Raw genomic sequence first — 27,744 nt, forward strand, 5'->3', positions numbered from 1 at the left:
AGGCAAACTGGAAGATAACTTTTTTTTTTTTCTCGCTTGCTTGCTTGCTTGCTTGCTTATTTATTTATTTATTTATTTATTCATTTATTTAAATTCAAGTTAGTTAACATACAGTGTAGTATTGGTTTCAGGAATAGAATCCACTGATTCTTCACTTACATATAATGCCCAGGGAAGAGACTCTTAAGTATAGAAAACAAACTCAGGGTTGCTGGAGGGGTGTTGGGTAGGAGGATGGGCTAAATGAGTGATGGGCATTAATGGTGGCACTTGTTGGGATGAGCACTGGATATTGTGTGTAAGTGATCAATCACCAAATTCTACTCCTGAAACCATTATTATACTATATGTTAACTAACTTGGGTTAAAAAAAAAAAAAAAAAACAACTTGTAGGGCAACTCCTTTAGTTTTTGTCTGGGAAACTCTTTATTTGTCCTTCTGTTTTGAATGACAGCCTTGCTGAATAGAGTATTCTTGGCAGCATATTTTTCACGTTCATGTTGAACATATCTTGCCACTGCTTTCTGGCCTGCCAAGTTTCTGTGGACTGTCTTCCCTTGTAGGTTAAGGACTTTTTCCCTTGCTGTTTTCAAGATTCTTTCCTTGTCTTTGTATTTTGTGAATTTAACTATGATATGCCTTGGTGATGGTCGGTTTTTGTTGAATCTAATGGGAGTTCTCTGTGCTTCTTGGATTTGATGTCCATGTCCTTAGATTAGGAAAGTTTTCAGCTATAATTTGCTCATATAACCTTCTGCCCCTTTTTCTCTCCCTTCATCTTCTGGGACTCCTATGATACAAATATTATTATGTTTTAGGGGCGCCTGGGTGGCGCAGTCGGTTAAGCGTCCGACTTCAGCCAGGTCACGATCTCGCGGTCCGTGAGTTCGAGCCCCGCATCAGGCTCTGGGCTGATGGCTCAGGGCCTGGAGCCTGATTCCGATTCTGTGTCTCCCTCTCTCTCTGCCCCTCCACCGTTCATGCTCTGTCTCTCTCTGTCCCAAAAATAAATTAAAAATGTTGAAAAAAAATTAAAAAAAAAACCAAATATTATTATGTTTTGATAAGTCACTGAGTTCCCTAAGTCTGCCTTCATGATCCCTGACCCGTGTTTCCCTCTTTTCAGCTTCATTATTTTCTGTAATTTTATCTTTAGTATTACTAATTTGCTCCTCTGCCTCATCCATCCTTGTTTTTATGGTTGCCATATGGGTTTGCATCTCGGTTATAACATTTTTAATTTCGGCCCAACTAGTTTTAGTTCTTTTATTTCTGTAGAAAGGGATTCTCTGGTATCTTCTATGCTTTTTCCAAGCCCAGCTAGTGTCCTTATAATCGTTGTTTTAAATTCCAGTTCAGAGATCTTACTTGTATCTTCATTGACTAAATCCCTGGCTGTCGTTTCTCCTGTGTTTTGTTTGTTTTTTTGAGGTGAATCCCTGTGTCTTGGCATTTTGGAGGAAGAAAAAAATAATAGTAATAGAATGAACTAAAAATTTAAAAATCAAATAAAGGAAGTTGTGTTTTGGTCTGCTTGTTAAGAGAAGCTTGCTAGAGGGGCACCTGGGTGGTTCAGTCAGTTGAGCGTCTAACTCTTGGTTTTGGGTCGGGTCATGGTCTTGCAGTTCATGGGATAAAGCCCCATTTTGGGCACTGTACTGACAACACAGAGCCTGTTTGGGATTCTCTTTCTCCCTCTCTGCCCTTCATTGGCTTGTGCATGCACACTCTCTCTCTGAAAATAAACATTTTTTTAAAAAGAGAAGCTTGATAGAAGAGAAAAAAATTAAGACTAATAAAATAAAATAATAGATTTTGCTTTTGTATGCAAGAAACAAAAGAGAAGAAAAACAACAAAAATTAACAAGCAAACAAATCAACCCAGATGAAGCTAGATCCAGTTTCCCCTAGAGCTGAAACTTTGCAGCAGTCTATGGTCGGTTGACTAAGCTCCTCATAGGAATTTGTGCTGGTCTTCTTGGGGAGGGGCCTGCTGCTCTGGTTTTCAGGCCAACTTGCTCTAGTGGAGATGTGCCTAGAGGGCACAGTGGGTCCAGGCTTGGTATAACAGCTCCTTTCTCCACTTGGTGGTGCTCTGTAGTTCACTGGGGTCAATCAGTGTTGGTGGGCTAATGGTGAAAATGGCTTCACCTGTTTTCTGGTCTCCAGAGTCAGAAGTTCATCCCCTAACAGATGAGCGACCAGTCATCCCTCCCGTGTCACCCCCACTGCCCCCAAATCAGCTTCTCGCCTTCCCCCTGTCTGTATCTGAGCTGTCCACCTATGAGGTGGTGCATCTCTCCAGAGTTTTATCTAAGGAGTGGCTGTGTTTCAAAACCCCACACATCAGAGACCCCCACGTTTTTGACCCACTGTGATCTTCTTGGGGAGGGTCTCACTGTGCTGTGTCCAGGGCCGGCTTATCCCAGGACACACGGAGAGAGAATCCTAAGCAGACTCCATACCCAGCATGGAGCTGGCAAGAGTCCTGACCATGAAATCATGACCCGAGCCAAAATCAAGAGTCAGTCATTCAGCCAACTCAGCCACCCAGCCACCCTGCTGTTTCTTAATTGCCTTTAGCTCAAAAAAATCCTTATGCCAAAGTGTCACATTTTGGGGTGGCATAGTGTAATACGCTTCAGAGCTTTATTTTGAGGATTAACTGAGCTGCTGTATCAAGAATGAGTAGCATAGGGGCGCCTTGGTGGCGCAGTCGGTTAAGCATCCAACTTCAGCCAGGTCACGATCTTGCGGTCCGGGAGTTCGAGCCCCGCGTCGGGCTCTGGGCTGATGGCTCAGAGCCTGGAGCCTGTTTCCGATTCTGTGTCTCCCTCTCTCTCTGCCCCTCCCCCGTTCATGCTCTGTCTCTCTCTGTCCCAAAAATAAAAATAAACGTTGAAAAAAAAAATTAAAAAAAAAAAAAAAGAAGAATGAGTAGCATAGTGCCTTTATTAAGCACTTTATAAATGTTAGATAAGAGATTATAAACCTGTGACATTCACATGGAATAGCAATGAACTGCATTACATTTTAATAAATACTTTTAGTGGATCATGTGATTAACAATTGCTTAATTAATTAATTGCTTAATTTGATTAAGCAATTTTATAGGAATTGTGTGAATTGGTTGTCATAGACTGAGTCGGTGAAGAAAAATTGTAATTGTGTGTTGAAGTAAAGTTCTTTTCATCTCTGAATTAATAGTGAAAGTCAGTGGGGGAAATAATTGTTACCTTATTTATAAACAACTCACATATGTAGTGAGGTAAGTTTTACTCAATTTTATCAGTTTCTTATTGACTGAAGCATTACTCTAGGATGTTTTCCCCTAGGTTGTTTTTACTGTACACTTTTAAATAGGCATTCACAGAATTGAGTTTCATTACCATGATTTAAAGTCTTCTATTTAGATAAAGCATTTGTTTAATTTTACAGATATCAACGTGCTTGTGTTAATATTTTACTTTTTTCCTTGTGTAATGGATGCCTTTCATACCTGTCTCTTCTATTCTTTCCCATTTATACAGATTTTTCTTAGAATGCTCTTCCTCTGCAAGTAATTCTTATAGCATTTTCTGCCATTGTAGTATAGCACTTACCAAGTAACATTGCAGTTGTATAGGGTTTTGTTTATTTGCTTATCTGATTATCATACTAGATTTTAAGTTTCTTAAGGATAAGGAGACTGCCTTAGCAGTCTTTTTCTTGCCAACAACTATCCAAGCTTTTATGCCAAGTGGGTACTTACGTTGTTGGATAAAGTGTACTTTATAAATAACTCTTTTTAACTGCAGAATTTGCAGTACAGTAATCTTTAAAATTAACCTTTTGTTGTTATTACTCATGTTGCATAGTATTTCCCTTATGTTTCTTGCCTTCTACTATCTGGTCAGAATCAGAATTTGCAGTACTATAGTACTAAAAGTTCAGTGGATTCTAAACTTGGTGACATTTGTATCCTCATCAATCTTTTTTCTTAGATTCTTCTTTCCTATTCTGTTGATATAACCCTAGTTCTGGTCCTGAAAAATACTGTGTTCCTTCTTTAGTCAGATTTGTAGATAGGAATAGTTGTTACTAATTTTGCTTAATATCCTTTTTTTAAGTTTGTTTTTGTTTTTTTAAGTTTATTTATTTATTTTGAGAGAGAGAGAGAAAAAGTGTGCATGTGAGCTAGGGAAGGGCAGAGAGAGGGAGACAGAGGATCCAAAACAGGCTCTGTGCTGTTAGCAAGAAGCTTGACATGGGGCTCGATCCCACAAACTGTGAGATCATGACCTGAGCTGAAATCCAGAGGTGGACTGCTTAACCGGAGCCACCCAGGTGCCCCAATTTTGCTTAATATTCTTGTCCTAATAGCTCAGAAATGGTTATTTGGTAGTTCTTTAATGACAGGGCAAACTATTCTCTTTTTTTTTATGGCCAGTTGTTGAATTGCATACCAATGAGCCATGTAGGTCTAGGTAATCATCTACTAATTTGCTGACCTTTAGAGTGTATTATTTTCTTGTAAGCTATAAATCACTTGAGGTCAAAAGTTGGAGTCTCTTACAATGCATTTTTACAGACCTGAAACTTGTGATACATGTGTTCCAGGAAAGGCAATTGACTAAAGGATTGACACTCAAGATTAAAGGGAATGGAGAAAATCTATATGGGATAGGTATAGAAATAATGTATCTAGAAAGCAAAGGAATAGTCATGAGAGTTTGATTAATTGGGATTCTTTAAGAGTTTGTCATTGTGCATTATTAACATGATGAAAGACTCAGTGCTATCAAAATTGTGAACCTGACTTCTGTATTTTTAAAAAATTTTTTTTTTCAACGTTTGTTTATTTTTGGGACAGAGAGAGACAGAGCATGAACGGGGGAGGGGCAGAGAGAGAGGGAGACACAGAATCGGAAACAGGCTCCAGGCTCTGAGCCATCAGCCCAGAGCCCGACGCGGGGCTCGAACTCCCGGACTGCGAGATCGTGACCTGGCTGAAGTCGGACGCTTAACCGACTGCGCCACCCAGGCGCCCCCTGACTTCTGTATTTTAAAGTGTAGGTGGTCCCATTTGGAAGTTTTTCTTATTATTGCTCTTACTCTTTTTGTTGTTATTGATGTTAAATGTTTATCTATTTTGAGAGAGAGAGAGAGGAAGAGAGAGAATCCCAAGTAGGCTCTGCATGCAGAGCCCAATGTGGGGCTCAATCTCACAAACCTTGAGATCATAACTTGAGTGGAAACCAAGAGTCAGACACTTAACTGTCCAAGCCACTGAGGTACCCCTTATTGCTCTTATTCCTATGGTTTTCTCTCATTTTTAGGTAAAGATGTTATATAGTCATTACTGTGTGGTAGAGGCAGTTCTGAGTATGAGTCTTGCTCATATTGATGGTTTAAGTTCTTTATTTAGGATTTTTTTTTCTTTTAGGAATTCTTATTTTATTGTTTATGAAATTGTTTAGGGCCTTAGGGATAATATTTTTATTACTTCTTTCTGTGAAAAGATTCCAGAACTCTTGAAAGGGCTTTGTTGGTGCTGTAAACTTTTATAGACTTTAAGAAAGTAGTTGTAATTAAAAGTTTCTGTGGTTTTTTTTCTTTCAAAAGGTAATATCTTTGTGTTTTTCCTCCAAATTATAAAAGTAACACATTTATTTTGGTCAGCATTTTGTAAGTTATCCAAATAGTACAGAAGTACAAGTAGAAAGTAAAACCTGAGAGGTATGTTATCTTTACTTTTCAGAGATATTAAGTGAAAACGGTATTGTGTATATTCTTCTAGATTTTTTGTTAATAACTTTATAAACATCTTTTTTTTTTTCTTTTAAGTTTTTATTTATTTGTTTTGAGAGAGCATGTGGGAGGGGCGGAGAGAGAGGGAGAGAGAGAGAATCCCAAGCAGGCTCTGCACTGTCAGCATGGAGCCCGATGCGGGGCTTGAACTCCTGAACCAGGAGATCATGACCTGAACCGAAATCAAGAGTCAGATGCCCAACTGACTGAGCCACTCACGTGCCCACATAAACATCTTTTATGTGCATTTGTAAAAATGGTATGAAATGTAAACACCATTCTGAAGCTATCTTTATTCACTTGCTTTTGTTCCATGTCAGTTCATACAGAGCTTCAATCTCTAGCAGCCACATTAAATTTTTTTTTAATTAAAAAAATTTTTTTAAAGGAACAGTTAGTGGCAATATAATAATATATTTTATTTAACATAATGTATAAAATGTTACCATTTCCACATATATTAAAAATAATGAGATGTTTTACATCCATTTTTTTTTCCATATGGAGTCTTTGAAATTCAGTGTGTGTTTTACACTGATGGCACATCTCGATCAGAATGATAAATTTTCAGGGGTGCTTGGTGGCTCAGTTGGTTAAACATCTGACTTTGGCTCAGGTCATGATCTCACAGTTTGTGGGTTCGAGCCCTGCATCAGGCTCTGTGCTGTCAGCTCAGTGCCTGGAGCCTGCTTTGGATTCTGTGTCTCCTTCTCTCTCTCTGCCCCTCCCTTGCTTACACTCTGTCTCTCAGAAATAAACATTTAAAAAAATTTACAGAATGATAAATTTTCATTGGAAATACTTGATCTATATTTAGGTTTTATTATATTTATAGTTGAAAACATAGATTAACATACCCAGATTATTCCAAACATACTTTATAGGATGAATTTCTAGAAAAAGTATTAATAGATCATAGGATTATTTAAAAATTTAAAAAAAATTTTTTTTAACGTACATTCAATTTTGAGAGACAGAACACGAGTGGGGGAGGGGCAGAGAGAGAGAGAGAGAGAGGGAGACACAGAATCCAAAGCAGGCTCCACGCTCTGAGCTATCAGCACAAAGCTGGATTTGGGGCTCAAACCCACGAACCGTGAAATCTTGACCCAAGCCAAAGTTGAACACTTAACCAGCTGAGCCACCCAGGTGCTCCTGGTTTATTTAAAATTTTTGGTAGACTTTGCAAAATTGTTCTTCATAATATTGTACTGTCTTATAGAGTCAGCAGTATACAATGTCTGTTTTCCTATGTTTCCAACACTGAAGATGATTGGTTACTCACACAGAAACTTTTTACCAAGGTAAATATTTTTACATATTTATACTACTTGTTTTTCTTCCTACTTGTTGGAAGAAAAGGGTCACTCACTATAAGTGTTTCCTTGCGGAGAACAACAAAAAGCAGGCTCAGAAGTCATAAAAAGCTGTGAGGAATTAAGGTTGGGTGCAAGGATGCAAAAGAATAACACAAAGAAGATTTAATCTGCTCTAGTACCAAGTAAATCAAGGTCTTAAAAAATTTACCCCCACGTGCCCTTTCTTAGGAAGCTTTTGGAAGTCTCTCAAGGAGAAGGAAGTAGATGAAGAAAGAAGAGAGAGGTGAGGAAAATTTCTTAGAATATGGATACATGAATGAAGATGACTTAGAGAATAAATTCAGATCGGAGCATGTTTTTGTCAGATCCCATGCAGAAAACAGATGACAAAATCAACCTGAGTAATGGAAGAGAGTTTTAATGAAGGGACTATTTAAAAGATGTGGGGTGAATTAAGGGAACCAAGAAGTATCCCAGCGTTAGCAACAGCCGGCTGCCTACTAAGCTTAGGCCTGAATGGGCCAGGGAGGGAGCAGTACAGGAATTTACTAGAGCTGCTACTGTAAGTCCAGGAGCCACCTAGTGGGAACTGTGGCCTTAGAGGAAGGTAACCCCTGCCATATCACAGGAGAAAGGTGAGGGTATAAAGAACCCAATCCTCTCTCCTCCCTCCCAATGGGTACTTCGCCTAGCTGAGCCCACTGGAAGCCAGAAGATAAGAAAACATGGTAATGCAGTCTATAGAGGTCAGCCTTCTTAGACCTGGAGTAGATGGAGAAGGGTGAGTGAATCTGGGCAAAAAGAAAATATCCAGCTTAGAGCTAGAGAATGAAGGGCTCCAGGAAGGAGATGACTATAAAGCAAGAAAGAAACTAATAGGTTACCTGATTTATTTGAATGTGTACATTAAAGAGTAAGTTGATTCTTTTACCAGAACACATGGACATGTATTAGGGATTTAAAAAGGAAAATATAACTTATGGGGAGAAGAAAATGTATAAATAAATGCTACAGCAGGGACATAGATTAAGTACCCTAGAAGTGTAGGTTGTGGATTTGAGCAGGCAGGAATAAGGAAAATTTCATAAGACTCTTAATGGTAGAGGAAAATTTTAACAGATAAGGAGTTGAACAGGAGGATTTTTCCCCTCCTGGATGTAAGAAATAATATGTAAAAAGCTGTGGAGGTGGGAAATTGCAGGGCTTGTATTAGAAATAGCAGGTAGTTTTGGAAGATAAGGGAGGGAGAAATAGAGTGGGGAAGGTATTTTAGAACTAATTCAAGGGAGCCATGTGAATGACAGGCTAAGGAACTTGAAATGGGTTCTCCAGAAGTTGTTAAAGTACCCTGGAGTCAAACAATTCAGTTTGAGGCCCAACTGTGCCATTTAGTTTTTGACATTGGACAATTTAGTGTCTTTACTAAGCTAAGTTACAAAATTAGGCAAGAAGATGGTTGTGAGGGTAAAATGAAATAATGCAGGCTAGGTGTTTAGCACAGTGAATGAATGATACACAGTAAACGCTTGGTAAACAGTAGCTGAAGAGAAGGGAATGGCAACAAAAAAACTTTTGAAAAGGGACACTCATGATAATAGGTGTGCTTCAGGAGAATTTATTTAGTACAGTTGACCCTTGGACAACACAGGTTTGAACTGCATGGGTCCACTTACTTATGAGGGTTTTCTTCTTTTCCTTAAATACAGTACAGCTCTATAAATGTATTATCTTATTATGATTTTCTTAGTAACCCTTTCTTTTCTTTAGTTTATTTTAGAGCTAGAGAATATAGTGTATAATACATATGACGTACAAAATACTTGGTAATCAACTGTTTATATTATCAGTAAGGTTTCCTGTCAACAGTAGGCTGTTAGTAGTTTATGACTCCTAACCCCCATGTTATTCAAGGGTCAACTGTGTAAAGTGAGTGGCAACTAGAAAGACCCAGATTGGGGCGACTTAAGTTCATAGAATAACCCACGAAAGAGATAATGTGAATATGATTTAAGGTAGTGGTATGAGAATGGAGAAGCTAAGGGTATATGTATGAGATATTATGGAAGGAGAATTGATGTGTTGATGTAATTAATTATTAACATATTTAGGGATATTACAGTTATGATTCTTAGTACTTAAATTTGCACCCAGGGACAGCTAATTTATCTGACAAGACTAATCTGTCAAGTCTGTCTTATTTTTATGGTATTCATTTTTCAAGCTATAAATTAATATTAAAAAGTTTGTCATGGTAGGACATGTGGCTCAGTTTGGCAGCACATACTGAAATTGGAGCAATACAGAGTAGAGAATAACATTTTTTAAATGTCACTAGGAAACTGAAGTGTTTGTAGCTTAATTTTAGTTTTCAAATGAGGAGAGAAGTTTCTATGAATTTTTACCATTTCTCTACTTGACGACCTCTCCTCTGCTGAGTGTTTAGAAACTTTGAGCAATAGATGTCATGCTACCACAGTCTGGTACTTGTAGTCTGTTAACATATAAGCGAAATTAATTACTGGGTTAAAATTTGTTTTATGAAGCAGTCAGTTGAAAAGATGAATTCTCTCCAATCATATTTTAAAAGTGAAAGAATGATGTAATGATGTGAGTTTTGAATGAAGTATGTAGTCAGTGTAGTATCATCTTATAGAGATGTACCTAACAATGGACTGTGGATCCACACAAGAGTTCACTGATGTGGATTTTAGTTCCTGTTCTGTTACTTGTAGCTCTGTGACTTAACTTGCTGTGCCTCCACATCTTCTGGAAGATGTGTAGATATCCAACCTGCTTACCTTTCAGGCAAACTGGAGCTCAAATGAGATAATGTACTTGAATTTATTATGGAAACTGAAAAGCTTTACAAATGTAAGGTATGAATATGTAAATTACTTATAAATTTTCATCTCTAGCTTGTCCTCTTTGGTTTCCCTGTCTAGCATTAACAACCTGCCAAAAATGCCCTTTTAAAATGGAATTTATCTGGTGCCTGGGTGACTCGGTTAAACGTTGGATTCTTGGTTTCATCTCAGGTCATGATCTCAGTTTGTGAGATCAAGCCCCACATCAGGCTCTGTGCTGACAGTGTGGAGCCTTCTTGGGATTCTCTCTCTGCCCCTCCTCCCCTCCTCTCATAAATAAATAAACTTTTAAAAAAAGTAAAATGGAATTTATCATCTTTCCAGTTCTCCCTATCCTCCTCCTCTCCCTCTCAAGGAGAAAAACCTTGTTCTCTGAGTTCTTCTATTTTAAGGTCCCATAATTTTTCCCAGGTTCAATTGTCATGCTCAGTATTTTAGAATTATATTTGGCTCCTGGTCTCCAAATCCTACCAGATCATCCTTTGTAATAACTATTGTTTGAAGTTATCCCTTTTTCATTCCTTCTGCTACTTCCTTTATCCTCCCATGCATCAAGTATTAAAACATTATCTCTGTTGGCTCTTCTACTTACATTTTCCCTGGTCAACTCTGGTTGTTACAGTGTAGATGTAACTTTCTAAAGAGCCCATTTTTGCTTTTTTTTTTTTTTTAAACTCAGAAACCCATAGTTTCCCATTGCTTACAGGAGAAAATGCAAACAGTTTAGCTTAGCATTCAGAGTCAACTCTGGCTTTATCGTCTATCTCTTACACTGGCTCTGTTCCTTATCAAGACTGTCCTTATTCTCCAACTAGGCCATATATATTCTTGATTGGTAGCAATATGCTGAAAAGCCATAATGTTGCAAGTAATTTTATCCCACATGTTTAAAAATCCATTTCTGGTCATTTTAGAAATGTTATAAATTACCTTTTGTCCTAATAATTTTTTAGAAACTTTCCTAACCTTTTGGACTCATTTAATCTTTTATTACCAAGTTGTTGAAGGTGATAATGGGGAGTTCAAGTAACCAACCATTTGATATCTTTGATACTGTTTGGCTTTTAACCAATTCCTGCTGTGAATTCACCATCTTAAATGTCTCCAAAGACCTTCAACTTTGTGTTTGATATAAGCAAATGGAGAATTTTATCACTGGATTAAAAAAGAAAGTTGTCAGTAATAATTTCTGAGTTAATACTTTGCATGAATAGCCCAAATATATTTGAATTTTAACTTGTATTTACTTAGTGTTACATATAGCTAAAACTCCTCTGTGAAGACAGTGTATGGACCATTAATTCATTCTGCAGGATTTTTTATATAATGTCAGTTTGTGAATCGTTTTGAATACACAATGTATATGAATATACATTGGTCTTTAATTATTTTGAGTTTCTTTCCAAATGTTCTTTTTTCTAAAAAAAGTTGTTTGTATTTTTTTTTTTGAGAGAGAGAGAGAGCATGCACAAACAGGGAAGAGGTAGAGAGAGAGGGAGAGACAGAATGTCAAGCAGGCTCCATGCTGTCAGCACAGAGCCTGACCTGAGGCCCAAACCCACAAACTGCGAGATCATGACCTGAACTGAAATCCAGAGTCGGACACTTAACTGAGCCACCCAGGCGCCCCTCCAAATGTTCATTTTTGCCACTTTTATATCTTCTTTGGTGAAGTGGTCAAGTCTCTTGCACTATTTTTAAAATTTGGATTATTTGATATGAGGGGTTATGAGTATAGTGGATGTAAATAATTTGCAAATATTTCTTCCTCTTTCTAGGATACCTTTTCATTTTCTGAACAGTGTCTTCTAGTGGGATATTTTGGGGTGGCACATTTTCCACCCTTCAGTGGATTCTAAAAACCATGTAGAATCCACAGATCTTGGCAACTGACTAGATAATAGGGCTTGAAAAAGATAAAAATCTTGGAGATAGTGGTATAACTAACAGCAGTAGGGAAGAAATTGAAGTCATTTAGGATATATTGAAATTGAGATTCCTGGTGATATTCATGTAGAAATGTACTTTCTGTTCCCTCAACTTAGAACCCTTTATTTCTGGATCTTCCCACAGCTGACTCATTTTTTTGTCATTCAGGTCTCAGTGCAAATATCACCTCCTAAAATAGGCCTTCCCTGGCCATCTTATCTAATGTTGCAACCCCTTCTAAACATCACACTGTTTATTATATTACTGTTTCACTTTCTTTTTAGCTCTTTACCTGGAGTCATCTTACCATATATTTGCTCCTTATTACCTGTCACTCTGCCAGAAAGAAAGCTCCATTAGGACAGGATCCTCTCCTGTCTTGGTCCAGTGTAGCATAAAAGTTTCCCTCTCTGAATTAACTGTGGTTCCTGACTTGTCATATTCCTTTGGATCTTTTTGGATCCTTCACTTCCCATTCTTTCAGAGTCATAAGCTATTCTTAATATTTAAAGTTGATTCAGGGGTGCCTGGGTGGCTCAGTCGATTAAGTGTCCGACTTCAGCTCAGGTCATGATCTTATGGTTCTTGAGTTCAAGCCTTGCATCAGGAGTGGAACCTGCTTGGAATTCTCTCTCCCTCTCTCTCTGCCCCTTTCCCACTTGCACACTCTCTCTTGCTCTCTCAAAATAAATAAGGAAACTAAAAAAGAAGTAAAAATTAAGAAAATAAAAATAAAATTGATCCAGAAGTTAAAGAAAAATATAAATTGCATTTTTGTTTGAGCCTTAACCTAGAGGTCAGAAGGTTATCATTAATAATCTGTAAAGGGTCTTATCAGTTATGTTTACCTCTTTCTTCTCACTGATTTCAGGTAATTTGTATTGAACTTTAATTGATGACCAGTAAATATAGGAGGACTTAATTTTTACTACTTCATACCAAGAAATCCTAGCCATCTGCAAACAGAATTAGATATCTTAATGAGTTAACATTTCTCAGTCTCTCCCTCTAAAAAACACTGCAGACCTTTACACTTCATTGTCCTCTGTTTTACAGAGTAAGAAAGTTAGCTTGAGTTCTGTGAAAAAACAGAGAAGAAAAGCTAAGAGGATAGTAGACTAGTGCTTTCCAATTTGCATAACGTAAGTTCTTTTCACTATTCTTGGCTTGAATCTTCTGTTAGCTGACAAAGCTGTTTCTATGGAAACAAATAGTCCAACTTCTTAGAATGTTAGAGGAATGCTGATCACTTAAAATGAGACTTCCCAGCTGCTAGTCAAAGGGCATTACTTGTGGGAGTAGGGGAGGAAGGATGAATTGGAAAAAAAAAAAAATTATTATTATTTTTTTTTTTTTTTGAGTTCTGGACACTAGTGTAGACAACCATCTTCATATTCCCCAGTTGTCACACAAATGTTTCTCTTGGTGTGGAGTTTTCAGTGGGCCTCCATCCCTGAGGCTATTTCAGGCCTCCCAATCTTAATGATTTGTAATTATTTGAAGCTTATTTAGCTTCCTTTTACTCCCTTCTCCTATAGCCAACTCGCATAAGCAAAGCTCTTTTTCCCCTGCTGGTTTGAAGTTAGCATTGAAACAACTTTGGCCTGCCAACCTGAAAGTTCATTTTCTTGTTTTTTGGACTATGTAAAGATTTTTAACTTTTTCTTTTCTTTCTTTTTTCTTTTTTCTTTCATGAGCACGGGTGTGAGCTGGGAGTCTGATGAGGATTTGAAATGTGGGCTTTTGAGGCATTTTAAAAACAATTTATGGGGCACCTGGGTGGTTCAGTCAGTTAAGCGTCTGACTTTGGCTCAGGTCATGATCTCACCTTTCATGAGTTTGAGTCCAGCATCAGGCTCACTGTTGTTGACACAGAGCCCGCTTCATATCTTCTGTCCCCCTCGCTTCCGTTCCTTCCCTCTCTCTCAAAAATAAAATAAAATGTTAAAAAAGTAAATAAAAATAAAAATAATTTACAACTAGAAGATTGAGAAGAGAGGAATACTCTAAGGGCCAGGAATTTGTAACTACATTATCTGCATAAGGTGGTCTTTTATTTACTTATAAGGAGGTAATTCTTTAGTTCAGTTATTTACCAGTTTCTCAATTGTCAAAGGACTTTCTCTTTTTCTTCCGTGTGTGTGTGTGTGTGTGTGTGTGTGTGTGTGTGTTTTGGAGAGGGAGAGTATTAATTCCTTTGGACTGCCACATTTTATTGTGTGTGTATGTGTATTTTGGAGGGGGAGAATATAATTCCTTTGGGTTGTCACATTTTATTGATGTGTATTGACTACATATATGAGCTGGAGTATTCACAGTTTGTTTGAGAATTATGATCTTGATGCTAGAACCGTAGGATGTAGCATAATGTTTCTTTGATTCTGGAATAACTTTTGAAACATTCATGGCCCTTATGAATTAACTTGTGAGCATTACAAAGTCTTTTGGAGTGTTTGATGAGATCATTATTTAATTGAGGTGGTCTAGAAAGGTTTCTTAAAGGAAATGGGGGTTGAGGTAGATCTTAAAGGCAGGAGATGAAAGGAGAAGCATATCCTATTTCTTATTTCATAAGGCACTTGGGCAGGAAGAAAAAAGATAAGGGATAGGCATAAAAAGGAAGCTAACTTAGAAGGTTTATGCAGGAAAAGTAGTAAAAGAAAGTTTGGATTTACCTTGTGAGTTGGGACTCTGTTCTGTAGGCAATATGAAAGCCATCAGAGGTATTGAACAGAGGAGTGATTTGCTCAAATACTGAAATAAGCATTTATTCCTTATTAGATATCCCTTACTAGGTGAATAAGACAGTGCAATCACCTTGAAATTAATGTGTCCAAAACTAAACCCATATTACTCTTCAGTTTCTGTCCTCTTCTATCTAATTCTTCTCCTGTATTCTCCATCTTAATGATATTTGCCACCTACTAACCCAAAGATAGTTGTCCTGGAGTCATACTGCTTGGGTTCCTATTCTGAAGCCTTCCTGTTTGCTTGGCCCCTATGCTGGGCAATATCATGGATCTAGAGATGAGTCAGTGTGGTATCTGACCTTGAAATGCTTCTAGTCTGATGGGGCAGACAGAGATACAAATAGCTGTAGTCTAGGTTGATCAGAGATGTGATAGGAATTGTGGGATTCCAGAGCAGGCATATAACCAGTTTGGGGAGGCCTAGAAATTTGGACGAGGATGTATTTGAGACTTTTGAAAGGAGACTAGGCAGGGCACCTGGGTGGCTCAGTTTGTTAAACATCTGACTTAGGCTCAGGTCATGATCTCACAGTTCCTGGGTTCAAGCTCTGCATCAGACTCTGTGCTGACAGCTCAGAGCCTGGATCCTGCTTCAGGCTCTGTGCCCCTCCCCTGCTCGCACCCTGTCTCTCTCTCTCTCTCTCTCTCTCTCAAAAATAAATTTAAAAAAATTAAAAAATATTAAAAGGAGAGTAGGAAAGGATTAGATCCTAAGTAGTCTGATTCTGGAGCGTGTTTTCCTAACCATTATGTTGTCTTGGGTAACTGGGTAGGTATAATGGCATTAATTAAAATTGAGAGTAGCAGAGGAGGATTAAAGAGAATATGAGGGGATTAAAGGAAAAGAATGAGTATAACTCTGGACGCATTAATTTCTAGATCCCTGAGGACCTTTTGGTAGATAGGCTAATGGTCAGGAATCCTATCTGTATAACTGTATGTAGTACCTAGCCAAGAATAAATGCTTATTTATATTTATGTATGAATCACTCTTTTCTAAATCTTTGATGGCTTTCTTACTGTCTTGAGAATTAAGGACTTTATTTAAGACCTTCCTTAAGTTGGACCCAAGCAAACTTTCTAGCCACTATTCTCTTGTACAAGCTGACTGCTTTAGTTCAACTAGCCTTATTTGTACTTTTCCCACACCTTTTATCTTCCAGTCTTTTTGTTCATATGGCCTCTTTTTTATTTCTCCATTTTATCTTCAAGACCTACTTCCTCATCTACAAAATAGGCATATTTGGAACTGTATTTAGAGTAGTAATGAGGATTACTAAATGAATGAATACTGTGTAAAGTGTTTGCAATATTCTCCAGCATGTAAGTGCTCAGTAAATGTTAAAGTTGTAATTGTTACTACTACTGCTACTGCTACTGCTACTGTTGCTATTACTACTTCTTCTCTTCTCTTCTCTTTCTTGACTCTTTTGGCTATATGAAATAAAGACGCCAATTTTTAGCAATTCTATAACCTAGATATTTTTTAATATAACTTTTCTTCATCACTTTCTTAATTCAGTACCCCATTTCTTACAGTTGCCTTCAAACTGGTCTCATTACCACCCTTCAGTCTTGTACACTTCTACCAGAGTGATATTTCTGAAAAAGCAAATGTGATCATTTCAGCTCTGCTTTAAATCCTATAATAATTCTTACTACTTTAAGGATAAAGATCAAAGTCTTTAGCTCTTAAATTCTCTGCCCCCCTGCTTGCCTTTGCAGTTTTATCATTACTCATGTATGATATGCTCTCATTGTCACATCCAGACTATTGCATTCTATTCTGTTTTCTGCAAGTGCCATATTTTCATACTCTTCATTCTTATTGGTCATGTGATTCCCTCTGCTTGGAACAGACTCTTCTTTTAAAGATTTTTTTTTGGTGTTTTATTTATTTTTGAGGGAGAGACAGCACGTGAGTAGGGGAGGGGCAGAGAGAGAGGGAGACAAAGAATTCAAAGCAGGCTCCAGACTCTGAGCACAGAGCTTGTGGGGCTTGAACCCACAAACTGCAAGATCATGACCTGAGCCGAAGTTGGACGCTCCACCAACTGAGCCACACAGGCACCCCTGGAACAGCTCTTCTATCTGGCCAGTTTTTTGTTGTTCTTTGAAATGTTGCTCAAAGAAATGTATCCTTATGTTTTGCGTATTTGCTGTGACTCCTTACCATATACTAAGTTTTAGAGTCTGTGGTCTGTGCGGTCCTCTGAATTTCTGACATTGTTACTTGAACAGGTATTTACTGGGCATTCTCTTTATGATATGCGTTGTGTTAAGCACTAGGGAGTATAAAAATAAGACCAGACTCCAGTCTTTAATGAATTTAGAATCTAATGAGGAGAAACCAACTGGGGAAGAATAATCATTCATTTTCTTTGCTCTCTCTCCCAGTAGAATGAACACTCCAAGGGAAATGACCAAAATGGAATTTTAAATGGATTAATATCAGGTTGCAGAAATTTTTCTGAGAGTAAGAGATTAGATTGAGAAAGACAAGTATGCTAATAGTCCAAGCATGAAAACCCTGACCCAGATCACCTGGCCCAGTCTCTCTTGCATGAGCTATAATCACCCCCTCCCTGATGATCTGTTATGGTGAATATGGACACAGCCTTACAATTTTTATGCTGAGAGTTTTAATTTCAGATCATAATTTTGTAGAATAGCATTAAGGCAAAAATTACATTATTCGTTATTAAATTTGATTCTTAATATCCAGTAAATATTATAATTAGAGGAAGAGTTCAGACTTTTATTTTTCTGGAAATATGCATACTCCTAGATTTTTAAAATCAAAATTAAGTATAGCACTACAGTAACTCCCACATAAATTTCTGCTTAGGTGTAATGAGAACTTAAATAGGCTGAATTTGCATTACATATAGTCAATATATAAAACTTAAGAATAGCCTAATGTGGGGTGCCTGGGTGGCTCAGTTGGTTAGGCATCTGATTTTTTATTTTGGCTCCTGTCGTGATCTCATGATTCATGGGTTCGAGCCCTACAATGGGCTCTGTGCTGACAGCACGGAGCCTGCTTGGGATTCTTTCTCTTCCTTTCTCTCTGTCTGTGCCCTGGTCATGCTTTCTCTGTCTCAAAATAAATAAATAAATAAGGAAATAAAATAGCCTAATGTAATTCTGATAGTTCTCATTTTAATGAAAAAGAAGGCAATCTAATTATAAGGTGTTTATGTGTAAGTCACATAATTATAAAGAGAGAAGTTAAAATTTGGATATAAGAAAAGTCTACCAAAATTCTTGTGAAAATGTAATTCTGGTGACTTATGTAGCTTGCATCTGTTCTCCTGCTTGTTGGTCTAGTGGTTTACCTCATATTCTAGGTAGGTTTAAGAAGTCTGTGACAAGGTGTTTGTTGGACAGAAGATTGGCTGGCATTTAGGAATATTATCTGAAAACTCTGCTTTTGCTGAGTCGGCATGTCCTCTAACCAATCTATTTACTGAAGTGATGTTCAACTCAAGGAGGAAGCAGATTTATTATTGTAAATATTTTTAAAATCTTGAGCAGAGAAGACTAATTAGATTTAATGTGTGGGTTTACACATATACAAACAGTCTGCCTGTTTATGCCTAAGAAATAGCTTGATGAAAAGCCAGTGTCATCCATGAAATATTTTTCTTGTCTAAAGTATGTTGAAGGAGGGGCACCTGGGTGACTCAGTTGGTTGAGTGTCTGACTCTTGATTGCAGCCCAGGTAATGATTCCAGGGTCATGGGATCAAGCCCCGTGTCAGTCTCTGCACTGAGCTTGGAGCCTGCTTAAGATTCTCTTTCTCCCTTTGCCCCTCTCCCCAGCTCCAGCTATCCCTCTCTCTAAAAATAAAAAATAAAAATAAAAAATATGTTGAAGGATTTTTAAAATAAGAGAATCAAATTTATACTAAGAATTAGTATACATATATATATTCTTTAGGTTTTTTTTTTTTAATTTTTTTTTTCAACGTTTATTTATTTTTGGGACAGAGAGACACAGAGCATGAATGGGGGAGGGGCAGAGAGAGAGGGAGACACAGAATCGGAAACAGGCTCCAGGCTCTGAGCCATCAGCCCAGAGCCCGACGCGGGGCTCGAACTCACAGACCGTGAGATCGTGACCTGGCTGAAGTCGGACGCTTAACCGACTGCGCCACCCAGGCGCCCCTATTCTTTAGTTTTAAAACGTACATACACTATCTCATTTAAAACTCAGAATAATCCTATGAATAAATTTTCCAAAGGAATCTAAGGTTCAGAGAGAGAAACTGACTAGTCTTAAGTCTTAAAGTTAGAGGAAGTGGCAGAGTCAATTAAAATTCAGTTTTCTGGTCTATAAGTCCTGTATCTTCTTTTTTTTTTAATCTTTATTTATTTTTGAGAGAGACAGAGTGCGAGTGAGAGGAACAGAGAGGGACGGAGACACAGAATCTGAAGCAGGCTCCCGGCTCTGAGCTGTCAGCAAAGAGCCTGACGTGTGGCTTGAACCCATGAACTATGAGATCATGATCTGAGCCAAAGTCAGACGCTCAACTGACTGAGCCACCCAGGTGCCCCAAAGTCCTATATATTCTTATTTGCTGTACAGTGTGACTTTAAAGTTTTTTTGAGCAGTGACAGATACTACCATTTTCTCTGAATGAATCTTTGTAAAAAATTAACTTTTAATTCTTTTTTTAATGTTGACTGGTTGTGAATACTGATAACCCACATATATTTTTTCACTTAGTGTTGTTTTATCCTATAGATGCCTTAGCTGCTAATTAAAAGTTTCTTTTTCATTAGGTACCTCCTGCATCTCATGAACTCCTAAAAGTTAATTGTCCTCCATAATACTGCCTTAATCTCAAGTGAGCCACTAATATCGTTTGCTATATGCCAGTTTCTTTAGCAGTTAACTAGGAAGTTATTTCAATCTTGTGTATTAATTGAGTATAAAATACTGTACAAAGATGTACAGTATAGTATATAGTATAGTACAACTATACAGAGATGACTAAAACATCTTTATACCTTAAGCAACCTATTCTCTACTAGACTAGTACCTAAAACTTTCTTACTTTCCCGCTTTGCTAAACTTTGCAATACATGATTTTCCTCAGCTATAAAAAAATGGTATGCTTCAAATTCCTGGGAGAGGATTTTTTTAAATATTTGATTTCCTCAGCATTATCTGTAAAATGAAAAGAAAGTAATATGTATAGCCAAATGTACACTTATGAGCTACTGTATTGTGCATAGATTGGAAGTGTGCTGTGTAAAATGTTTTTATATTGTAACTCTTACACTTTTTTTCCCCCATTTTTCCCCTTAGATTTCCTTCATGGATACATTTCATAGCATTATTATGTGATGTGAGAAGTTTTTTGTTTTTTGTTTTTTTTTGAAGTAACATGGATTTTATACTACAGAATCAAGAGATTGGCTTTATAGGAGAAATTGATTTATAAAAAGTGGTACAGGTTTTTATAGATAACCATGACAACATCCCATATGAATGGGCATGTTACTGAGGAATCAGACAGCGAAGTAAAAAATGTTGATCTTGCATCACCAGAGGAACATCAGAAGCATCGAGAGATGGCTGTTGACTGCCCCGGAGATTTGGGCACCAGGATGATGCCAGTACGTCGAAGTGCACAATTGGAACGTATTCGGCAACAACAGGAAGACATGAGGCGTAGGCGAGAGGAAGAAGGGAAAAAACAAGAACTTGACCTTAATTCTTCCATGAGACTTAAGAAACTAGCCCAAATTCCTCCAAAGACTGGAATAGATAACCCTATATTTGATACAGAGGAAGGAATTGTCTTAGAAAGTCCTCATTATGCTGTGAAAATATTAGGTAAGTAAATACAGCAGAATTATGGAAAATGTTTTACTTTGTTTCTCTTGCCTTAACATAAATGTGTACAGGAAGAAAGAGGGATTGTTTACTTTTAGTTACATAGAGCTAAAGCACATGGCTTAAACATTCAGTCACTGCAACATGGTTTTTAGATATAATCTTTGAATTAAAAATTTCTACATGTAGCCTAACATAGCCTTGAAACTCACCTTTTATTTCAAACTTTTATGTCAAAATTACTGAAAAGCAGTTTTCAGATTTTGGATTTCTGATTTCCTTATAGTTTGTAAAATAGTAATAAAATTAACATCTGTAGCTTATAATCTATTTGATTTTCTTTAATGACTGCCAGTAAGAAGAACTGGAGCTGTTCATATGGCATCATACACATAAAACATGGCTCAGAATTTCCAAATTCCATTCTGTGAAAAAACCAAAAAACTAATGGTATGAGATATTAATAGAGGTAAACAAAACAGAATTCTGTGACCAAATAAATTTTGACAACAGTGGGTTAAATAAATTAAACCTCTTATTATAGGACTTTCTTTAGATCCTTTAGAGTACTAATAGGCATTCTGAATCTACAAGAGAGATTGACATCAGATGTATGTTTCCAAACTTAGAATATGTGATCATTGAACTTAACTGCCCTCCCTTCCTGCACACCAATCCCATTATTTTTTATTAAAATATTCTGGTAAGTATTCTCTATGATTCGGAGAATATTTACATTGAGAATATATTGAGAATATACATTTACATTGTATTACATTGTAATATATCCAGCCTAAGCCTGGATTGGTTTTTCCTTTTTTTGTTTAAATTTCTTTAAGATTAAAGTATTTGTCCATTTGCTTGAGGTAGATCAGGCATAATTGTCCATCTAATAGGTAATATTCATGTAATCTCAGTAAAGAAACAAATACATGTGGGGCGCCCGGGTGTCCTAGTCGGTTGAGCGTCCGACTTCGGCTCAGGTCATGATCTCACGGTTCTTGGGTTCAAGCCCCGCTTTGGGCTCTGTGCTGATAGCTCAGAGCTTGGAGCCTGGAGCCTGCTTCGGATTCTGTGTCTCCCTCTCTCTCTGACCCTCCCCTGCTTGTACTCTGTCTCTCTCAAAAATAAATAGATATTTAAAAAAATTTACAAAAAAAAAAATAAATAAACCCACTGTTTCACATATTTTAAAGTAGTTCAAAATGTAGTACCAGGTATCTGTAATTCAGTTCTTGACTAGGAGAAAATATTTAACATTTTGAGAAGTAAGTAGTAAATTTAATGTTAATAGACTCAACACAAATGTGTTAATTCTAGGAAACATGAAAAGTTAGTGTAAGTTATAGAGTTATTGCTATTTAGTTAAAGTTTCAGTTTTTGAATATATTAAATTTTAATTTTTCATTTTAAAATGAAGTGTAATAGCTTTGTACCAAACATTTTTTCCTGTGCATAATTTGCTAACTCATCAAACTACAACAGAAGTACTCCCTTAAAGTTTTATGTGTCTCCCTGCCAATATTTTGATTAATAAACACATGCCCAGAGGCACCTTCTCAGCCTTTTTCAGCCAGAAACAGCCACCTTGTTTTAAATGAGGGAAGGATGGGACAACCAGTTTATTTCTTTGAGAGGGAACCCTCAGTTTCCAGTGATACATCATCTTTTATCTGTGAGTATAGAAAATACTATTTTAAGAATTGAACAACTAATTTATTTCTTTGAGAGGGAGCCCTCAGTTTCCAGTGATACATCATCATTTATCTGTGAGTAGAGAAAATACTATTTTAAGAATTGAAAACATCATTGGAAAAGTTGATAACTTAGTTGTCTGATAGTGGTTTTTAATGAAAGGATTTATAAATTAGACACTGTATAATAATAAAGTGCAGGGATGGAATTAATAGAAAATATTCCAAAAGAATGAACTGAATTTTCTTGTTTAGAAGCAGTCAGAATCTTACTGAAAATTAGAAAATAGTGATGTGGGAATTTAATTTCAAATAAATGATCAATATTAATATTATAAATTATAAGAATTTTGATATATTAGGGAAGATTTCCTTAAGATTGAGATGAGCTATTAAAACTTGCTACAAATAAAATCTGATTGTTCTCTTCATAAGCAAAACAAACTACTTTGTGAGAGAAATCCTGAGAAAATAACAGAAAGCAGGTTAGAATAGAATGAAGTATAGTAGAATCATTTTCAGATACCTGTAATTTACAGGTGCCACTGGTTTTTTTTGTTTTTGTATTCACATAGAAGTAATTTTTGGCCAAGGTTGTAGACAAGTAAATACAGTAGAATATTTAGAGGGAATAAAGTCATCTATCACATATGAAGAGACCTTAGGAAAGGCACACCCACCCACCCAAACACACCCATGGTGAGCTATCTGTTTTGTGGTTAATAAGGAGACCCTTGAGATTTGTGAAGAGGGGCTAATTCACACCAAATGTTGTTAGTATGAAGATAAAAGATACGCCAAGGGGCAGAAAACTAAGGATGAATAAAATATTTCATTATATTAATAATAGCATGTTTCAGTTTTGATTAGTATCTGCATATTTTTGCCACGTGTCTGAATATTCAGCTATGAAGCCAATAGTATTCCTGTATTTGATGTTACAAAGTAAAATATCTCTTCTACATTTCTTTCTGATGTTATTTGGCTTCTGACTGACCATGGGATATACTAGAACTTTGTTAGATTGTGATAAGCTTTTTTAAAGATTGGCTTTTAGCAACATTTACTTAAACCCAACAAACAAACTTCCAGTGCCAGTAAACCTTGAGTTCAGCCTACTTCTGAGAAGCTAATTATTATTAAATTTTTGCTCAGCTGTGGTAGATATTACCAAGCTCTTTTAGCCATTCTTTGAGGAACTTTTTTTTTCTTTGAGTGACATGATTAGACTTATTGGTACTAGATTTAATGTTTAACATGTTGGGTCTATTTGAACCCAACACATTCTCATGTGTTCAGATTGCTAAAATTAGAGCTAATCTAACATAAAGAATAGAAAATTCATTAGGATATGTGGATAGACATGTAATGTTTGGTGGTTAAGTAAGCATCATTCTACTGAAGAATAATTAAGTGTTACCAGTCTTTGATACAATGCATCAAAAACTTCATTTTACCTATTAAGTGGCACCTGGGTGGCTCAGTTGTTAAGTGTCCGACTCTTGATTTCAGCTCAGGTCATGATCTCACAGTTTGTGGGATTGAGCCCTGTATCAGGCTCCACATTGACAGTGTGGAGCCTGCTTGGGATTGTCTACCTCTCTGCCCCTTTCCTGCCCCTATGTGCACACTCGTGCTCTCTCTCTCCCAAATAAATAAAACTTTTAAAAAATTAATAGATTTTAGCTTTTTCTCCTCTTACAAAGACTTGCATCATTATGTCATGATATGTTCACATCACTGAGTATTGGAAAGGGGTGTCTGGAGTAAGATGTAGAGTTTAATACTTATCTTCATTTAATTGCTGTTGACACTAGACAGGTTACTTTTCTGAGCCTCCACTACAGTTTCTGGATTTTCTTGAGGACCAAGTGAAAAAATGTAAATACATATGTGGCACACTGAAGGTTTGACTGAAATTTAACTTTGTCTTTTTAATTCAAGTTAGTTAGCATACAGTGTAGCATTGGTTTCAGGAGTAGAACCCAGTGATTCATCATTTACATATAGCACCCAGTGTTCATCTCAACAAGTACCCTCCTTAATGCCCATCACCCATTTAGCCCATCTCCCCATCCACCTCCCCTCCAGCAACCCTCAGTTTGTTCTCTGTATTTAAGAGTCTCTTTTGATTTGCCTCCCTAGAACTTAACTTGTGTAAGAATTAGAAGCCACCAGAGATCCTTTAACTTTCTAGTCTGTGAAATTAATTTGTTGATCTTAACTGGTAAATTTTCATTTTATTTTTTAAAATAACAAATTTATTAAGATACTCATATACCATAAAATTCACTCTTTTAAACTGTGTAATTCCTGAGTTTTTAGTGTATTCACAAAATTGTGCAACCATCACCACTGTATAATTTCAGAGTGTTTCCATAATCGCCAAAAAGAAACTGTACCCATTAGCGGTCACTCCCTAGTCTTCTCCCAACAGCCCTAATCTACTTTCTGTCTGTAGATTTGTTTATTCTGGAAATTTCCTATAAGTCATATAATATGTCGCCTTTTGTGACTAGCTTATTTTTACATAGCATAATATTTTCAGGATTCATCATGTTATAACACAAACTAGTACTTCATTCCTTTTTAATGGCTGAATAATAGTCCATTGTATGGATATATGCCACATTTTGTTTATCCATTCATCTGATGATGGAACGGGTTGTTTCCACCTTTTGGCTGTTGTGAATAGTGTTATGAATATTCCTGTACAAGTTTCTGTTTGAACACCTGTTTTTAATTCTTGGTATACACCTAGGAGTAGAATTGCTGGATTATATGGTAATTCTGTGTTCAAGTTATTGAGGAACTGCCTTACCTTCCACAGTATCTGCACTGTTTTACATTCTTACCAGCAGTGTATTGAGGGTTCCAGTTTAAGCTACATCATTGCTTCTGTTTGTATTATGTGTCTTTTAATTCTAGCCATCCTATCAGTAATTTTTAAAGAACTAGAATAAAATAGAAAATATTAAAGTATATTTCACATGAGTATTTATAAATCTTATATTTCAAATAAGTATGAATATGCTGGGTTGAAATCAAATATGTATACTTTTTAATGGATTGGCAGCAAAGTTCGAGAAATACTATCCTAGTCAAACCCACCCATTTTATAGAAAGGCCCATAGACTTGAGATGGGTTGTCCAGTGACATATAATGCAGCTAATAAGTGATCTAGCAGTAACTAGGACCCACGTATTCTCATCCCAGATCTGGGGCTTCAGTAACAGTTTTTCATTGTCTTACCATATTTAGGGGTAAGATTTTTGCTGTGCTCTCTTAACTATTTTTGGCCTATATACTTAACTGGTATTTGTTTTTAATTTGTAACCCAATTTGTTAATGAATATTGTTCAGGATCTTTCATGAGCTTCTGATTATTTTTTAATTTTTTTTAATGTTTACTTATTTTTGAGAGAGAGCAAGCGAGCAGGAGTCAGGGAGGGGCAGAGAGAGAGAGAGGGAGACACAGAATCTGAAGCAGGCTCCAGGCTCTGAGCTGTCTGCACAGAGCCCAATGCAGGTCTCAAACTCACGCACTGCGAGATATGACCTGAGCCAAAGTCAGACGCTTAACCTACTGAGCCACCCAGGCGCCCCTGATTATTTTTTAAAAAGTTAATTTTGGGGGCGCCTGGGTGGCGCAGTCGGTTAAGCGTCCGACTTCAGCCAGGTCACGATCTCGCGGTCCGGGAGTTCGAGCCCCGCGTCGGGCTCTGGGCTGATGGCTTGGAGCCTGGAGCCTGTTTCCGATTCTGTGTCTCCCTCTCTCTCTGCCCCTCCCCGTTCATGCTCTGTCTCTCTCTGTCCCAAAAATAAATAAACGTTGAAAAAAAAAATTTAAAAAGAAAAATAAAAAGTTAATTTTGACTGGGGCGCCTGGTGTCTTAGTTGGGTAAGTGTCAGACTTTGGTTCAGATCATGAACTTGCTGCTCGTGGGTTCGAGCCCTGTGTTGTCAGGCTCTGTGCTGACAGCTCAGAGCCTGGAGCCTGCTTCAGATTCTGTCTTCCTCTCTCTCTGCCCCTTCCCTGCTCGCGTGTGCTCTCTCTGTTTCTCTCTCTCAATAAATAAACATTTAAAGAAATTATTTTGGGGGCACCTGGGTGGCGCAGTCGGTTAAGTGTCCGACTTCAGCCAGGTCACGATCTCGCGGTCTCTGAGTTCGAGCCCCGCGTCAGGCTCTGGGCTGATGGCTCGGAGGCTGGAGCCTGTTTCCGATTCTGTGTCTCCCTCTCTCTCTGCCCCTCCCCCATTCATGCTGTGTCTCTCTCTGTCCCAAAAATAAATAAAAAACGTTGAAAAAAAAATTTAAAGAAATTATTTTGACTTAGTCCACTAACAACCAGAATTCAAAGATCTGAACTTTGTATTCTTAAATTTGGAAAGAAAAAAGAAGTCTAACTCTATTTAAGCAAAGATTTCCTGAATGAATGTTCTAATTTTGATTCAGCGATAGATATACTGGAGCTGATACAGTTTCCTCCTACTCAGAAATATTAAGGTCTTCATCTGAATATTCAGTTTGTACAGTTTAGGAGAAAAGAAATCTTTAAAAGTTTCAGAAAAAAGTCAAAAAGTTGGTTGAAATCTAGAAATTTCTGAGGATAGGTTAAAAGAATCTGTATTATTTAAGCAATGACATGTAAGAATCTTAATGCTAGAATAGATCTCTAGAAACTGTGTTTTTATGTGGGGTAAATGATAGCATAAGTAAAAATAAGCAGAGCTAATCCAGGGTTATCACCATTACTTCAAAACTTCTCCAGAGATGGAGATTCCTTAGCTTCTTTGGGTAATTTTATTGTTTACCCTTAAAGCCGAAAAATTCTCCCATATGGCTGCCTAGAGTCTTGGTGTTCAAAGATAGAATTTCAGATAGAGCAACTCTGGGTGATTGTTTTCTGTTGCCTATTTTAAATCTTCACTCTTTTACATTTTAGGCTACTAGCAGAGGGCTGAGGGGAAAGGAGAGGGTTCACGGGGTGAATTTGTGGATTTGTGTGTATGTTTGTATTTATCTGATTAATTTTATTCCAATGCCAAATGTAAGTAATTTTTCTTTTAGATAAATTAACATAAATTTTTGATTTATGTTAATCTTTTTTTTTTTTTTTAATTTTTTTTTCAACGTTTATTTATTTTTGGGACAGAGAGAGACAGAGCATGAACGGGGGAGGGGCAGAGAGAGAGGGAGACACAGAATCGGAAACAGGCTCCAGGCTCTGAGCCATCAGCCCAGAGCCTGACGTGGGGCTCGAACTCACGGACCGCGAGATCGTGACCTGGCTGAAGTCGATGCTTAACCGACTGCGCCACCCAGGCGCCCCTGATTTATGTTAATCTTAACATAAATAATTGATTTAAGTATTACAAGAAACATTAGAGAACATGTTGGAAACTTAAAACAATTTCTACTAAACATGAAGTGAGAAGAAATAGATCTAACTGTGGGACAAAGAATTTAAGTTAGATAAAGAACTTTCTTGTAGGGAAGCTGTAGCAGACTAGAATTTATCATCAAACCCAGATTTCCTATACCTG

General features: G+C 37.1%; 1 protein-coding gene across 2 annotated transcripts in view; it reads left to right on the forward strand.

Annotated features, from left to right (window-relative positions):
- PALS1 (protein associated with LIN7 1, MAGUK p55 family member) overlaps positions 1 to 27,744 on the forward strand; it is a 96,236-nt gene that overhangs the window by 18,127 nt on the left and 50,365 nt on the right. For both annotated transcript variants that reach the window (XM_040477445.1, XM_040477444.1), the window contains exon 2: positions 19,970 to 20,500. In XM_040477445.1, the coding sequence (XP_040333379.1) occupies positions 20,134 to 20,500 (367 nt within the window). In that variant the 5' untranslated portion in view covers positions 19,970 to 20,133. The remainder of the gene's footprint in view (positions 1 to 19,969; positions 20,501 to 27,744) is intronic.

This window comes from Herpailurus yagouaroundi, unplaced genomic scaffold (genome assembly GCF_014898765.1).
Source record: "Herpailurus yagouaroundi ecotype Mexico unplaced genomic scaffold, PumYag 141, whole genome shotgun sequence".
Taxonomy (NCBI): Eukaryota; Metazoa; Chordata; class Mammalia; order Carnivora; family Felidae; genus Herpailurus; species Herpailurus yagouaroundi.